The sequence below is a fragment of the Brachyistius frenatus genome, unplaced genomic scaffold (assembly GCF_029030835.1).
Source record: "Brachyistius frenatus isolate BFR_SWC_R1_liver_20210118 unplaced genomic scaffold, ASM2903083v1 Contig_34, whole genome shotgun sequence".
Lineage (NCBI taxonomy): Eukaryota > Metazoa > Chordata > Actinopteri > Embiotocidae > Brachyistius > Brachyistius frenatus.
Window position 1 is genome coordinate 2,835,507 of NW_027210633.1, and position 18,104 is coordinate 2,853,610.

At 43.2% G+C, this 18,104-nt stretch overlaps 1 protein-coding gene across 1 annotated transcript in view; it reads right to left on the bottom strand.

Annotated features, from left to right (window-relative positions):
• Positions 1 to 18,104, bottom strand: part of LOC138622125 (LHFPL tetraspan subfamily member 7 protein) — a 111,268-nt gene that overhangs the window by 65,304 nt on the left and 27,860 nt on the right. The window contains 1 exon segment of the mRNA XM_069700666.1: positions 14,283 to 14,421. Within this exon segment, the coding sequence (XP_069556767.1) occupies positions 14,283 to 14,421 (139 nt within the window).

Consider the following 18,104-nt stretch of genomic DNA (forward strand, 5'->3'; position numbering starts at 1 on the left):
TGGAAGGATTATGAGATTAGTCCGTGCAAATAACTGTGATTAAAAGACATTCAGAGCCTCCAACACCTCTTCACAAAATAATCAAATCATTATCATCCTTATTATTAAAACTTGAGTCCTATTGTTGTACTTTTGACCGTCTGTTTTTGATAACACTGTACTCACCAAATTAAGTGCTGAAACATGGAAGCATGAAGACACTGCTTCAACAACATTGATGCAGGAATATTTTCAGTGGGGGGAGCTGCCTCGCATGCCTGCACACACACACTGCTCAGAACATGCAATAATAAAACATTGATACAAATGTAAATGATTTACAGCAGTTGAGGATAATCAATATTAAGTCAGATTCACTGGGTCCCCTGATTTGGCCTCATTACTAACAGCTAAAGCTGCAGCGGTGGCTGTAACACGGCTCACGGAGGCTGTTGAGATACTTTAAATATCTTAAGACTAAAGTGCAGTGTTTTGGATCACATATCAGACTTCTACTGTAAAGTATGAATCTGAACACGATAGATATTGCACTATCAGAGTTTCAGACATCCAAATCGATGTCCATAAATCAACTTTGAAATCCAAAGCCAGCTCCTTTTAACTCCAGAACCTCTGAGAATCATCTCATTTTGTATACTTTTTATGGTGTTAATGCCAAATTGGGGGCATGGTTTTTGTCTTTGTTGGAGGCCCACTGTGTCAGACTTTGAAATGCTCGGATGAAGTATTATTTTCCTTGCAGCTAAACTGCCTTGACCAAACACTCAGTACACAGAGAATTGCAATTATGCCATTTTCAGCAACTGGGCCATTTGCACTTCTGTAAGTTTGTGGTGTCTGAAACTTGCACTCATATCAGATGTCGAGCACAACTCTCCAATGTTGTAGGCGGACTTTCCGTCGTGGAGCTACAAGACCGAAGAAAATGTGTCCTTGGTCTGGGCGTGTGCCATTCAGGAAAGAGCCAATCAGAAAAGAGGGTCACTGATATTAATGCGTCTCAGAGTCACAGACACAAAAGTGTTTGTTGTTGGTAGAGCTCCACAGAGAGGCCGAAGGGAGGATATTTAAAACTAAAACTGACATGATTTTTGGTACTAAAACAAAAACATGGACATCAAGACAACTGATAAAACACCAGATAAAAGAAGGGACCTTCAAATATTGACTGATAGAGACTTCCCAAAATGCCTCTCATAACCCCTTGTTCCATGGGAAGGTCCGGCTGGTACAGTAGGTCCCAGTGTCAGCTGAGCCAGTGTCCAGTTCAAAGACAAGACAATTAACCAGACCATAACCGGGTGTTGTTGAGTAATGCATCTGTCAGGGTGACCCCATCTTATTCATGCTGCAGCTTCAGCCCGGCAGCCTCGTCGTGACCCCCACAGTCACAGGCTGAAAGAAGTGAAATGAACAAGAGGGGCTGCTGGGTGAGACCAGGCTTTAATCTGTTTGGTTGCAGACTGGCTGCTCGCCCCATCCATCTTCCTCCCCGGTCTGTCTGCTCCTGTGAGGTGCCCTCTTTTAACTGTAATCACAGAGACGAGCGAGGTGAGGGATGGTTTGGGCCAGAGAGAGAAGAGGAAAGGCAGATCTCTCTCTCTCTCTCTCTCTCTCTCTCTCTCTCTCTGTCTACACGGTGTGTACGTCTTTGCTGTAACAGATTAAATCACAAGCTGGGGAGCATCCATCCCATCAGTGGATCAATCAACATGAGGCGCGTGAGCAGCCCAACGCACACAGGACATATCAATTAGGAGGTAACCGCATGTGTGTTTTCTACACCGCTGCGCAAACCTGATTTCATAATAGGCTGGTGTCATAGAAGCAAACACATTTTCTTTATCTAAGGTCAACTGAAAGTTTAGCGAAGGGGGACACAATAACAGAAACACCACAAAAAAGGACTATTATTTTTGAAACAATCATAAGGTGAGTAATTTTAAAATCTAAAAATAGGGCTGGAAATAATGATAGATTTTTTTTGTTTATAAATCAGAAGATATTCTTTCATCACTTTTACTTATTCAATTTAGACATGAAATAGACATGAAGATTAATCAGCTTCTGAATTTATCCTGGAGGTTACATATCAGTTTCATATAACGAAAACATCTCACATCGAGATCAACAGAGGATCTGGGGATGAAAACATGAGGACGGATTTCATTACAAAAATGATCGATGAAGTCAATAGACCGTTTGTGTGTGTGGGTGTGGGGGGGGGGGGGTAAGTGCATGTGGACAGGCCTTAAATAATATGCGAGTGTGGTCCTGACGTAGGGATAAAGAACCGTCCACAACTGACTGCTTTTACGACACGTGTGTGTGTGTGTGTGTGTGTGTGTGTGTGTGTGTGTGTGTGTGTGTGTGTGTGTGTGTGTGTGTGTGTGTGTGTGTGTGTGTGTGTGTGTGTGCGTGCGTGCCTGCGTGCTTGTGCTTTGTGCTTCGTGTGGGGAAGAGGGCGGCCAAAGAGTGTGTATTTGATTTAAGGAAGCATCAAGCCGAGGGTATGTGGGGCCCAGGGGGGTCAAGATAGGAATGTGAAGCCCTCTCTCCATCATTTGGTATGTGGTGTGTGTGTGTGTGTGTGTGTGTGTGTGTGTGTGTGTGTGTGTGTGTGTGTGTGTGTGTGTGTGTGTGTGTGTGTGTGTGTGTGTGTGTGTGTGTGTGTGTGTCAAGGTGGGGAAACATGCACCTGTGTGTACCATCTTTTTGACAAAGACGAAGTGGTATGCTACAATCTTACTGGAGCTCATCCTCAAAATACACACACACACACGCGCGCACGCACGCACGCACGCACACACACACACACACACACACACACACACACACACACACACAGACACACACACACTTGCCAAATGTCAGTCAGCTTCTATAATCTCAATAAATTCCAGGCATCTTTCACTGGTGTAATATATTGTAGTCTGCAGGCTGAGTGGCCAGACGGACGTGACTTACTTTCACACAGTGAATATGTGAAAGCAGCTGTGATACATTAGATACACTGTCCTCCTGACTGAGCAAACAGGAATTACTCTACAGGCTGTACAGCTCAACAACTGTTATACACAAAGCAGAAGTGGTGTCTAAATACACAAATGTGACTGTGCATTTGAAATCCGTCTCGTTGGATCGGACACACGGATCAGATGGATCCTCCAGCTTCACTGCAACTGTTGACACGGCGACATCAGCATCAAATGAAGCACAGCCATAAATGAACAAAGACCCATTAAGTGTAAAAGCCTTTTTAAGAGACCAAAGTGATTCATTGTTCTCCCCAAGGGACACAATGACTGTGTGTTTGAAACTGATTTCCCATCAGCTAACTGTACATCATAATCTCTTTATGTATTATATATATGTGTATGAGTATGTACATAAATATAAAGACGAGATAGCTAGATGTTATTTTCCTGTGCAGATTATCTTCAACTCTCATGCAGCTCTGGTTTTCTCTACCTCAAAGACAGAACAACAAACGTGGAGCTGCCTTTGCTGCACCGCTCTCTGACATCCTCCCTGAATCTACCTGAGACCTGCTCTTATCCAGCCCACTGAATGTAAAGTCTGTCCCCAGCTGCTCGCCGCCATCTGATGTCCTTGTGAGAAAATATTCCTTCTGCTGCTCTCTTTGCTGTGGACACATGAAAGCTCAAACATGCCCTGGATCACCTCTGTTTCTAGTTTTTTTTTTTTTTTTTATCCGTGCAGACCTGCAAAGTCAGCAGCTGCACATGCAGTGAAAATATTCTCAGCTAGTTCAAAACAGGATGTTCTTTTTCCGTCTTATTTTATCTACAATTTATCTACATTGTACACTCTAGTGCTGGAAAATGCTGTATTTAAGTTTTACTGCTTAGGCTGCAGATATACTTGCTTTTGAACCACACATTCACGTTGAGAATAATTTGCATTGTGAACATTATTGCTCACACTTGTTTCTGTACTCTGTGTGTTACTGGAGGACTCCACTAGACGGCACAACCGAGAAACAAGGATATAATCAGAACATCCTGATTTGCCTGAAACGATAAAAATGGCGACAATCACGGGGGGTCACGACTTCAGATTCTGAGATCACAGGGGGACAAAACACGGCATCGGCATCGTTCCCTCGGTTTTTCCACCATTTTCCACTATGCACGGATGTAACCGTCTTGTTTCCATTTAGTTTCGCAGGTCCCCGACCCAGCCACATCTTCCAAATTTAGAAAATATATTAAATATAGAAATCCAGGGATAACACGTTAATTAGTGAGTTTTTATCCCAGAACCATGCTAGCAATGGTTTTTATTCTTTTTCCACCACTAAGCTAAGTAGCTGCTAGCTGCACTCATATTGTATGAACAGATATTTCCAAAATGTCCCAAAACTATTGCCTAACAAGGAAAATATTTTCGACATATGTTTTCTAATTAATTCACTGCTGAGGTGACAAATGAATTCATCTTCAACCTTTCTTGACGGAGGCTCTGTTACGTTGTGAACATCAGTCGGCTACTGAGTGATTGACTTGGATATGAGCTGAAATCTCTCTAACCCCATTGTTTCATGACATGATTTTCACATATGCTATATGTAGAGGAATTTACAATAGGTTGGTCAACATTCATACACGCATATACATGTCTGCACACACGCACCTACACAGAAGTCTCCGATGCATCATTTTTAATTCACTTAGCAGAGTAAACGCATTTATTTACCTCATGCAAATGAGGAAGTCAATAAACACAACCAAAGCAATAGCAATTGAGCGTCATTGCCTAATCAATCATGGTGTGCGTGTGACAGGTACCGGCGGTCTCGAGCCTTCATATTGCCAGCAAAAACAAATTCCAGACAACACAGATGGCACAAACAAAAACACGACAAAGTGGCACAAGATCTCACTCATCACTGCACACTCAAGAGAAGCCTCTGAGCAGAGGATCAATCACTGCATGAGAGGGATGAAGATAAGATCGCATTAAGAGAAATGAAACTGAAAGGAGAGCACGCATTAACATGCTCACACACACACACACACACACACACACACACACACACACACACACACACACACACACACACACACACACACACACACACATCCAAGTGTGTGTGTGTTTACAGCTGAGGGCCCAGTTTGGAGGACTAAAGCAGCTGCAATCCAACAGCCACAGACACAACAATGAGTCATCCTGGCTGTTGTTCTCTTCAAACAGGCACTGGTGGGAATTCCTGGGAGACGTGCACACACACACACACACAAACACAAACACGCACTGGTGGGAATTTTTGGGAGATGCGCACACACACACACACACACACACACACACACACACACACACACACACACACACACACACACACAGTTGTGTGACCATATCTGAGGCAGTCTGCTGCGAGCATCTACTGTAGATCCACTTAAAAACTAGCAAACAACCAGAACACACACCTGAGTGTTTGCACAGGTGCTTCCTGTTCCTCATAACAGAAATTGTTGTTACCATAGCGCACACCACATTTCACGATTAATATGATTATTTATTTACTTATAACTAATTGGACACTTGCCTCATACGTGAGTTTATTGCAATCAAACCTGTGATATTATTTGTGGACACAAATCAAAGGCACAAGAAAAGAAGAGCTTTCTGTTGAAACCTTCCCACCAACACATGACACAGACTGTGAAGCCAACAAGCAGCAAAGTAATTGGATTTATGGGAAACATCCATATGCAAAGGATTTCTTTAATTTCCTGGTGTCCGCTGTTTACAATCACTACACAAAGATCTTACTGAATTGCATATTGATATTTTAAACTGCAGCACACAAGATCTCTAGCCGTAAAGAGCAACTCCGGCAGTAAAGAGAGGAAACAGCCCTTAAGTGCAGGATCTGGCTTCCACCTCATCATCTCTGCTGTAAGTTGCAAAATGAAAAAAGCAGAGAGGCCTTCAGAGGTGGAGGACTCATGCAATATGCATAGCCACTACTTCTTTGAGTGTGCTTGTGTGTGAATCTGTGAGTGTGTGTGTGTGTGTGTGTGTGCGTGCGTGTGTGTGTGTGTGTGTTTGCTGGAGCTTTCATGGCAGAATGACGGAGGAGCAGGAGGAGAAGAGAGACAGGAGAGGAATACGAAACAGACCGGCATGTTTTGGACCCTCCGTCTGACAGAAGTGGAGGGACTGAAGCGGTCCACCAGAACACACATGAAAAAAGTCAAAGAAAATAAATAAGACTCCCTCCTTTCATCTTACCTCCTCTCCTCCATCGACATGTCATTTGCAGCGTCACACCACTCGGTTGGGTAGTTTCAGTATGTGTGTGTGTGTGTGTGTGTGTGTGTGTGTGTGTGTGTGTGTGTGTGTGTGTGTGTGTGTGTGTGTGTGTGTGTGTGTGTGTGTGTGTGTGTGTGTGTGTGTGTGTAAGAGAGAGAGATAATCATAGAGTTTCCAGCATATACAAAAGATAGGGACGTCTAATTAACATTGTAAAGAACATTAATATCATCGGAAAAAAAAATCTCTGAAACTACTGCCTCTTCACATTAGATGAGGAGGGACATATCAAAGCACAGACACGCCTTTAAAAGGCAACATTAAAGTTAGATAATAAAAAAAAAAAACTGTTGATCTCGACACAAAGTCTACGAGGCCTTTCCAGTAAATAAAAAAATACATTAAAGAAATGATGAATTGGACAGGATGAAAGTTCAGTCTTAATTGCAGTCCGGCTCTAATTGACTGCTGGACCTGTTACTGTGTTTTTTGTGGGTAATGTATCAGTGAGTGAGCAGAGCCAAGTTCCTCCGTGCTCATAATTACAGTAGACATCAGATTAGACCAATGAGTGAGAGTAGTATTCACAAATACACTAACACACACAGGCTTTGATTCATAAGTAGACATTAGGCCCAGTTTTTTGTTTATTCATTTGGCTACATTTGCAATCCTGACAGATGCTGTAATACGGCAGGAAAATGCATTAATGAATGAATCAAACATGTTGTGTATTTGTAAATGCTTTGTTAAGTTTGCATATGAAGCGGCTGTGCAGTGTTTCTCCAGTAAATATTAATAATTTCTGTGTAAATCTGCTCCTGTCCTGTTTCATTCATGAGACTTGAGGGCGCAAACCAACAGAACATGTTCACATTGCTGCAAAAATGTGTGTGTGTGTGTGTGTGTGTGTGTGTGTGTGTGTGTGTGTGTGTGTGTGTGTGTGTGTGTGTGTGTGTGTGTGTGTGTGTGTGTGTGTGTGTGTGTGTGTGTGTGTGTGTGTGAACAGGAGGACGGTGACCAATCACATTACTGTCAACAGCGAGAGCAAAATAAGCAACAAAAGGTGACACCGACACACACTTACACAGACACACACTCTGAGTGACATGACGCACATCTATGATTAATGTCTATTGTCAGCGCGCTGTGAGTCGCAGGTGAAGGGGGGGTTACAGTGTCAGCATCACACCGCATCTAAACTGGGTCACAATCTGTCAGCGCACAAAACACACGCACAAAACAAAGCAGGCACTTATGTGTAAAGGCGTAATCGACTTTTCTGCCTCTGACTTCTCCGGCGGATCAGTGAAATTTGACCGTGAACGAGTTTCCTAACTGCACAAATGTACTTTTGAGGTGCGTGCGAAAGCCTCGAGCCGGCCGCACTCATGATGAAAGAGAATGAAATATCAGCGATTGACAGAAAACAGGCACCGAGAAGCAGTCTGTGATTCTGATTGTGGTAAAGAAAGACGAGCTGGTGGGGAAGACTCTAGAAGCAGGAGGAGAGGAGTTAAGATGAAAGGAAAAGTTGGATGGAAGATGGAGGAGTGACATGTCATGGATTAACTGCACACACACACACACACACACACACACACACACACACACACACACACACACACACACACACACACACACACACACACACACACACACACACACACACACACACACACACACACACACACACACACACACACACACACAGCATAGTAAATGAGAGGGGAAGCAGCCTGAAGGGCGGAGCACAGAGCTCTTGACCAGAAATAAAAATAATAAGGCGGTTGACCGGAAGTTGCCCTCGTCTCAGTGTGGAAAACTGGACAGGAAGTACATTTTGTGCCTGGAGGCAGCCAGAAGGAGTTCAAGGTTGGCAGAGATAATCAAACAATGCTTCGGTTTGCTGTGGAAGAAAAAGAAGCTTTTTCCCACGAAGACCTCTGAGAATACTAATAGTGACATGAGTGATGGTCCAATCATCTTTCCTCACGCAGAAATGAAAGTAAAAAAAAAAAAGAGTCTCTAAGTGTAATTTAATTGTTGGAGGAACACGTTCTGCTAATAGAGTCTGCCGCTCTAATCCAGCCTGATATGGAAGATGTATTCATCTGCATCGGAGAGATGATTGACACCTGGCACTGCTGCCATATGGGCTCAGCAGCACTGAAATAAGACTGCAAGTGCTTTGATCAAAGCCACTTCCTATTTTCATCACCGTGTTTCGGAGGACATCTGCATCGTAGCTTTGCCCAAGGGAGCGCTGACACAGCACGCCGGGCTTCCTCAGCATCAGCACAATGAAACTTGATGTGTGGGAACACACAGGAACACACACTCCCCTTCCCTTCCCTTCCCCAGCAGCCCCTGGGTCGCGGTAAAAAAAAAAAAAAACACCCTGATGAGGATGAAGATAAGACGGCAGAGTTTCAGAGGATCTTTGAAGGTAAATATTCACCGGTTCCAGCTGAGGTTGTGCAGAGTTCAGCTGCAAATTACAAACCTTTTTCAGCCAAAAGTTGGCCCACAGAGCGAGTGATAACTTCCCCGCACAGAGTCCTTTTTCAGTCATTCTGCTGCGACTGCAGTTTTCATTCATTTCGTGGCAAGTGCAGCCAAAGTGTCACGGTTTTAATTTAAATACAGATCTGCGGCTGACACGCAGCAAAGCACTGTGATATCAGCAGATATCAAAAGAGTGGACTTGTTGTTCCTGATGTTGTTGGATAACACGAGCTCCACTTTCCCCAGAAGCAACTTGCTGCGCTTCAAACAAACACGAAGGCCGGGAGCCACCGAGGGTCACAGAATAAATCAGAGAAGATGCAAGATGATGACAAAGCAGAAAAAAGAACATTTACGCTTCATAATATGCGTTGGGACACGTACGTTTGTGAAATACTGAGTCTTACCTCTCATAACCTATAATTAAGATAAGATGGATGCCATGATATCAGCTCTGAGAACCTGTACTTCTTCACACTGATGCTTTGAGATAAATGCTAACAACAGTATGCTAACAGGCTGATTTTAAACAGGTATAATGCTAACCGTGTTTAGCACTCAAATTAGCAAATATTAAACATGCTGACATCTAAATCCTGAGAGGCAAATAAATAGTAATCCAGTACTAGAGATGATGTAGTCTGAACCAATTCGGATCAACATTGCCTTCACTAAGTCGCACGGCTAGCAATTCTAAAACAACTTCGATTACTCATCTTTAAGTGCTCAAAGCTCATTGAAATGTCTTTTTTCTTCAGTCAGAGACATTAAGAACAACTGTTGTAGATAATATATAATACTGAAACCAATTAAGGTTTTCCCAAGTTATATATATACAATAATTATATTCTGATGTCTAAATCTACAAGATTAAGTCATCTTTTTGAGACTTAATCTGTTTGGTTTGAAACATCAAAAAAGGTGTTCAATTAATTCATTATACTTTCAGCTTGAAAACTGATTTCTTTCCTCAATCTGTGAAGTCTTGATATTTTGGGATAAAAGCAACACAACTTTCATGATGCATCACATGAAATATACATTTTTTTAAATTGCAGGATCCCTACCAGAAACAAATTTCTCATATTTGTTAAAACAGTGCTGCCAAATATAGCGCCAATACCAGATTTGAGTTTCCTTATCTACTGCCGAGTACCATTTCTCTCCTTTTATGTAAGAATGAAAAACCACAAGCTGCTGCTGTTATTCCAGATGGAGCAACACAAACATCTCCAACTGTACAAGTTAGAAAAAAAAACACCCTGTGGTTTATATCTCTTTCAAAAGCAGAAAAACAAGCCTTCAGGCGGATCCCTTTCAAGTTCTCAACCCATGAAGCTCCCAAAGAACGATTTTCAAACCTAAAGCTGTTTTTGAACTGGAATAGCCTGCTAGTCACTTGAAGTCCAATCAATAAAAACAGAAAACAACAGGCAATCAATGCTGCAAATAAAATCTCCAGCACGCTTTTATGTAAGCACACAATGTAAATGATCTCCATATGTTAATGTGGCGATATAACCCTGCAGGAAAACAGCTGAGATTAAGCTTTTATGTGGAGTAAGTGCTTGTACACTCAGCCGAGTGTGACATGTCTTCAGACCTGAACAGATAACTGCACTACGAGAATCTGCCTGCAGAGCGTCGTAGCACGACGAACCCCCAACGTCGTCTTCAGCTGCCTCCGAGTCAAACTAACTATTATTACCTACAAGAGTTCAGGTGAAGCTGCTGTTACTCAGATCTCAGCCGCTAGAAGGATTGAAGTCATAGGAAAAAAAAAGAACTGTTATTTATAATTTGTGTGCCTTTTGTGGATGTCTGTCTGTTCACTCTCACCCCACACACACACACACACACACACACACACACACACACACACACACACACACACACACACACACACACACACACACACACACACCAGCACCCATCCAGAGAGCCATCCAATCCGATGGATCCTGACCACGAAGAAGAGCATGCACATGAAAAATGCATGACAGCAAAAAAAAGCTCCCCGTCGTAGCAAACAGAAAATGCTGTGCCTCCCTTTCTCGGAGCGTAAAACATTGATGGCGGCAGCGCTCGGCGGCGCAGCTGCTCAAACCACTGGATGGAGCGTCGAGTCGAACCAATGGAGGGTTAGCAAGTTCACAGCTAATTCTGGACTGCACCCACGGGACCGCTGGGCCGAGAAAGTAAAGGAGCCGGGCGGGTTTACCTCGAAAAAAAGGCTTTTCCTGGTTTGGCCCATGCAGCCCTCGTCTGAGACGTTCTGTCCATCCAGTCACCAAAAACACCAACCACCAACCCTTTATTTACTATCTGAAAATCCAGTTCCACTTTTTATTGACCGCATCTTTACACTATGTCTCACTATACCAACAAAGTTTTAACAATAGTTTGTATGAACCAACCAAGTGTCTCAATGTAAGTTTACCTTCGTCTCCACATATTTTTAATTTATTCCAATCTTAGTCTTGATCCCAAACTCTGAATTAAAGTATGATCAGCAAAATGACATCCTTTATTTTCTTTATCTCTCTTCTCAATGACTTTTGGCCCTCATAAGTAGAGTTACACATCATCTCACACACGCTCTCACACACACACACACGCACACACACGCACACACACACACACACACACACACACACACACACACACACACACACACACACACACACACACACACACACACACACACACACACACACACACACACACACACACACACACACATGTGCGCTGGTATCTCTGTTGCCTGTCAGGGATCTTGTAGAAAACATGGGGATCAAAACAGGCATCACTTCTAGCTGCGCAGGGAGAGTTGACAAGCAGCATCTCATCAGCACTTCATTTCTCCCAATATGCTCGAAAACACACACACACACACACACACACACACACACACACACACACACACACACACACACACACACACACACACACACACACACACACACACACACACACACACACACACACACACACACACACACACACACACACACACCGTCGAAAGCCACTGATGATATGCATACCACAAAGAAAAGCATTGTTCTTAATCTGCTTGTTGCAGTTTATCAGGCCACTTTGATAGCACTCTCTCAACACCATACACACACACTCACAGTGCCGGGGAAAACAAACACTCTTCTGAACTGCCCTCCTCGGGGGCTTTGTGGGCTCTCTGTGAAACCTCCGTCTATCTAGACGAGAGAGTCGACCTGGAAATGGAACAAAGCCCCGGCTCTTCGCTCCGCATTGTTATTTAGCAAAGTCTGTAGCTACGATAGACACAGAATAGGATTACACACACACACACACACACACACACACACACACACACACACACACACACACACACACACACTCACTCACTCACTCACTCACTCATGAGAGGTTTAGCTCTCTCGCCTTGAGCAGACTCTTTCTCATTTTCCCAAAGCAACATTGATCTGATTCTGGAGTCAGACAGAGAAGTATGAGAGTCTGGCTGTGAGCAATAAGCACCACTTTAAACACACCATTAACCATACCCTGTGAAAGTTTCACCTTTGTCAATAAAGATTTAACCGACTCAATGAATTCACTCTCTAATTATTCTTAGTTAAATGCCACATGCAGGGATGTAAATTAGCTACTCAATATTGGAAAGGACAGAGGTTACATAAGTAAATGAGGGGCGGTAAAAATACCAATTAAAGGTTTGTGCATCTGAAGAACTGACCGGGGAGATGAAGCGACTTGAGTTCGTAGGTGTAGTGCTGCCAGGCTACACTGAAATGACACTACAACACTTGTTTTCTTCCCAGTGAGGAAAGAAAATGTTCAGTTCACTTGAACTGGTTGAAATTAATGTTAATTAATGTTTTAAGTGCTTGAAGATCCAATTATCTCTAAAGTGTTATGCAAGAGAACCCATAAAAACAGAGTTCTCATATTGACATTTAAAGTGTATTGACTGATCAACAGAAGCCTCTTTTTGATCCACTACTGTTTGCCCAGCTAAAGTTACTGCTTTACGACAAAATGCAAACTCAACACTTCCTGTAGTCTGTTTCAAATTAAAAGCCCTCTAACGTAGACAAAACCCTTCATTTCCTAACAAGGCTTTTCTTGTGATGAATGAAATATACAATCATACTTTAGATGAGTAATCCAGAACAACTGTTCAAAATAGCAAGGTTGTACTGTTGACTTTATTAATGTGAAAATATTCAAGGCTATATCATTGACTATTGTATGTAAGCTTGCAACAAGAGTGGTTACACAACCTTAGAAACAATCCACAACCCAACAGTGCAGTGACACGTGACAGATGCACTGCGGTGCATCAACATATAGCACTGCACCTCGTCGCACACTAAATTACATCTGCAACAGAAGTGCTCGAAGGGCAGAAATGACCACAATTGTAGAAACACAAGGCCGAGAGTCAGGAGTCATGCTGGCAAGCTGCAAAACGATTGTTTTAACCAAATGCAAACTTCAAGTCGAGAAGGTCAAGCGTATTCATTTAGCACGTTGAATGCGACAGGCTCAACATTAGCTTGCCAACATGCTATCAAAGCATTTGCTAACTGGCACTGAACACAAACGACAGCTGAGAGGAATGTCAAAAGGTTTGAAGGCATTTAGTCCCAAAATAATTCTACTTTCAGTCATTTGTTAGAGTCTTGCTGTTCACTCGATAGCAGCACAAGTGTGTACACAGGAATATGTCATATTAATTTATCATCAGCAAGCCAGCAGCGCAATCACTGCTTCTTACAGTATTACGGTGGTAAACGTAAAAGTGCAACAGGTACAGGACAATATGTTGCTCTGACTGAAAACACACATGAACCGTATCTTCTCATGTAACAGGAAAACGCTTCACCTTTGTAGACCAGCTGCCATTAAAATGGTCCGATGCACAAGGCAAGCGCGTGGAGGCCGGTACCAAACAGTGACATGAGCCGTGGTGTGTTATTGGTTTTTAAAACTCAATTGCGGACGAGCCCGCGTCGTGTTTACGGGACTACTTCGCTGTTCGAGTGAAAGCGGCGTCCTGATAAGTCACACGTAGCCCTGAACCAATGACCTGTGTTAAGGAGGCATAATTGTCTTTTTACAGCAGGCTCTAAATCTATGCTCGCCTTCCCTTCGCCGCCTCACCCACGCCATGCAGACTCTGGTTGCCTAGCAGCAGTTGTCCTCGAGTTGTTTCTTTCGTTTTTTGATTGATGGGCAAAGTCAGCTCCCTTTTTTTTTTTTTTTTTTTTTTTATAGTTGTGGTAACAAGCAGCCGTATCAGTGCTTGTTACCGAGAGCATCCCTTATATCTGAGAGGGACGACTCTGAAAACATTTATGTTAAATAGATGTAAGACTTTAAGGATCTTTGTCAGTACATTTATGACGAGGAAGTTCTTTATCTGGCAAATAAAAAAATATGAGTACTCCGCATGCAGCTGTGTTGATGTGTGTGTTCATGTCTCTACTGACCTGCAGCCATCTGCATGTATCCAGCCAGGGTGCAGATCCTCCTCTCACATCCTCCACTGGGCAGGAAGATGGTGATGATGGCCAACAGGGAGCTGACAGCCAGCAGAGCACAGCCTCCTGAACACAGCACCGCACTCGTCTGAGGAACACACACACACACACACACACACACACACACACACACACACACACACACACAGAACAATTTCATTTTAACTCCCATGTATTCAACTGAAAGCACCCGGAGCAGCACGCCGACTGACCCACTTCCACATTTTCACAAGTGGGAGCAGACGTGAAAAAGAAATGTTTACGTTATTGTCAAAGATTCATGATGCGTTGCTGCGTTTGAAACCTGAAGTCTGTGTTTTAGTCTGGGCAGTTTGTGTAATCTCACATTCAGTCACCACTAACAGGTTAATGGCTCTCTCAGCTGGAAAACAGCACTTCAAGGCCAAACGAGATGGCACTGTCCCTATTCATTATATCTTGGCTTCATCACACACACACGCACACACGCGCGCACGCACACACACGCACACACACACACACACACACACACACACACACACACACACACACACACACACACACACACACACACACACACACACACACACCGAGAGCAAGAGGAGTCAAACACAGGCAGAAAGCACACATAACTTTTGCATTAAATCCTCCTGCTGTGAGGAGCTTTGGCTGTTCGTAAAATGTCCTGTCAGTGTTTTGAGTATTGCTCTGCTTTTACAGAGACTCCTAGGTAAGTGTGCATTCCTGAACGAGTGGCAGCCCTAAGAGAGAGAGAGAGAGAGAGAGAGAGAGAGAGAGAGAGAGAGAGTGTGTGTGTGTGTGTGTGTGTGTGTGTGTGTGTGTGTGTGTGTGTGTGTGTGTGTGTGTGTGTGTGTGTGTGTGTGTGTGTGTGTGTGTGTGTACCTGAGTGTTTGGCACAACCTGTGTGTCCTCCTGCTGCCGTCTGAGCTGCACAGCCTCGCTAACTGACTCTCAAAGCTGCCACACGTCCTCCTCAACTCGCCTTTTAAAAGAAAAGGAGCGGGTCTCGGCCGAGTGGCGCGCACCGACACAGTGTGAGAACAGCGCCACATTAGTGATTAGGATGCAGGCGGGGGCGACCAGAGAGAAATGTCTAACACGCGCGGGGGAATTACAGCCCTAAAACACGTGTCATTATGCATGTCCCTGATGTGACTGACGTGAATGGAGGGAGGATGAAAGCAGAGCGATTTCCATGGCTGACAGAAGATTTAATTAGCTTGTTCTGGGTGTTTGGCAGAGAGGCGGCGAGGGGAGCAGGGGGACGCTGGAGTGCCGTGATGTTGGTGGCAATGATGATCATTATTTTTTTGACCTTTATTTGTCCAGGTTTGCTGAACATGGGTGTTCTCCTTCACGAAACGCAGTGCATACATAAAGAGAGTGTTTACACATGTTCACACGCAGGTTACAGATCAGCTCCTTGAGAAGAGGGAGTTAAGTGCCATGCCCAAGGGCACCTTGACCGTAGCAATTAAGTTTAGGGGAAGAGCGCGTGCAGAATAAGGCCAACTCCCTCAGCAGACAAGTGATTTTGTTGCAAATCATTCGGAGAAACATTAAAGGTTTAATTTGATTTAATTTATGATTCAAACGTCATCATTATTCAGCAGAGCGATCTTTTCTCAGTCCTTCAGCAGCACGGTGTCACTCACATGTGGGCTCCTTTGTGTTAGCAATAAAATGAAACACTATTGAAAACACAGCCTAATACAGAAAAGTTCAGACTACAAAGGAAATGAGTTTCAAACATCATTAATAAGTGATGAATGTCCTGACATGGCTCGGAGATGGTAGGTGTTACCGTGGTTTTGTGACTAATGAAGTTGCTGAAGTTTACTTTTCGTGTACATGAGTTATAGAAATAAATACTTCTTCTAAATGTTAATAATTTAATGTTGTTGTTTTTTTAAAGGAGCATTCTATATTGTGCAGCATTTCATGCTCAAATTGTCACTCCTGTTGTTCTTTCACCGTACGATTTGTGGATTCAGCACCTCGCAGCGTTCAGCTGCATTTGTTTTTCTTTCCAAATCCATCTCTTCATATCTTATATTCCATAAAATAGACCTGAGCAATATGGATAGAATCAATTATTGCAATATTTTTCATGAAATACTTGCAACTTATTTTGTAGAAATTAATAAGTTGCTTTACAAAATTATCATCCAATGATATTTTTGATCAAAAAAATGACAAAGTGATAGATTTTAAAATGAGTAGCTTCCTATTAATGCCTCTTCTTCTTCTACTCCTTCTTTCTTTTGCGGGTGGAGCATTAGCGCCACCAACTATCTCTGCGGCTCAGTCAATGCGACGTATCTTCCGTCGCGCAAAGGATTGTGGGTCAGAACAGCCAGAGTAGCATGCTGTGTAATTACTGCAAAATATGACCAGGATGTAGTAGGACACTGGTACTGTAGTATTGATATTGGAACGCAGGGCTAGTCTCACATCACCATATAATAAAACATCGATACGGCTCTACAGTATGAGGGACATAGGAGGTAAAGAAAAACACATTGCCACAAAGAACTCCTGCTGAGCTACTTTCTCTCTCGTCTTTGAACGTGGCGCCTGCATGAGGACGCCGAAGACGCACTTGGAAGAGATAAAAACACCATTAACTTCTGCGGCCTTTGTTCTTCTTCCTCTCTCGCTGGAATGATATTCATGTATGCAGAGGAATGTCTCCTTGCTCTCCGCTGCTTGATCTTGGCGTGCCTCGTGGGCACAAAGTGTGCTGCCTACCTCCCGCCCTGCTGTTCTCCATTCACTGTGACACATTAGAGTCATGTCTCATACAGGCCGGCGGAGCCTGACAGCCACATTCGGTTGTATAAGGTACACCTTCACCAAACAATGGAAGACAGATTATCGTCGTTATCAGATGAATTAAGTGCAATTACCATAAAAAAAAATACAGTTATAAATCTAAATATAAACATATATAAAGTCTAAATCCACTTTATTTGTGTATTCTGTGCATTTTTCACTTCCTCAATTATCTGCAAGCAGTAATAGATTCATACACATGACATTTTCTGTGTGCCATTTAAACAGCGCCCGAGAGACTAATAAAGGCTATCAGAGCGCCACACGGCTATTTTTACACAAAACAACCAACATTTCAATTAACGGCGCCCCAACTCCCAACACTGTGTCTGTGTGTGATGAAAAACTCATATTCATTACGACTTTTACTTACAGGCAATACAGAAATATTTAGGAGGGCCCCTTTTCCTCGGCTGTACTCAAGTTGTTCTGAGCACAAGTTAATTTAGTAGAAAATGAGCTGCTAACAGCGCCGGTCTTTTCAGTGATTCCTCCTAAATAGATTGTAATTATGTGTGAATAACTGGTCGAGCCGTGGCAACAGCTGGAGCCGGAGAGCGATGCGACGGGTTGAAAGAGTGGAAAATTGTGAAAAAGGGAGAAAAATATAAATTTATATATTTATATTTTGGGCAGAATAGAAAATGAGACAAGCAGACATGGCTTAATCTCTTTGTCTTCCACTCTGAAAACTTGTTTTGGGAAGTAATCCTCTCAGGATATTGTGCATCTGTACACCTTAACTCAACAGAGACACAACTTTTACATCATTAATACGGAGAATAACCGGCAGACTTGACCCAAAGTTTAATCCCACAATCCAACAAACTGGCCCGCAGCAGCCGCTAATACAACCGTGTAACGTTGCTGATAAAACTAAAGGCTTCAGGCACTGATACACATGTAAGACTACCTGGCACCGTCATAAAGGAACTT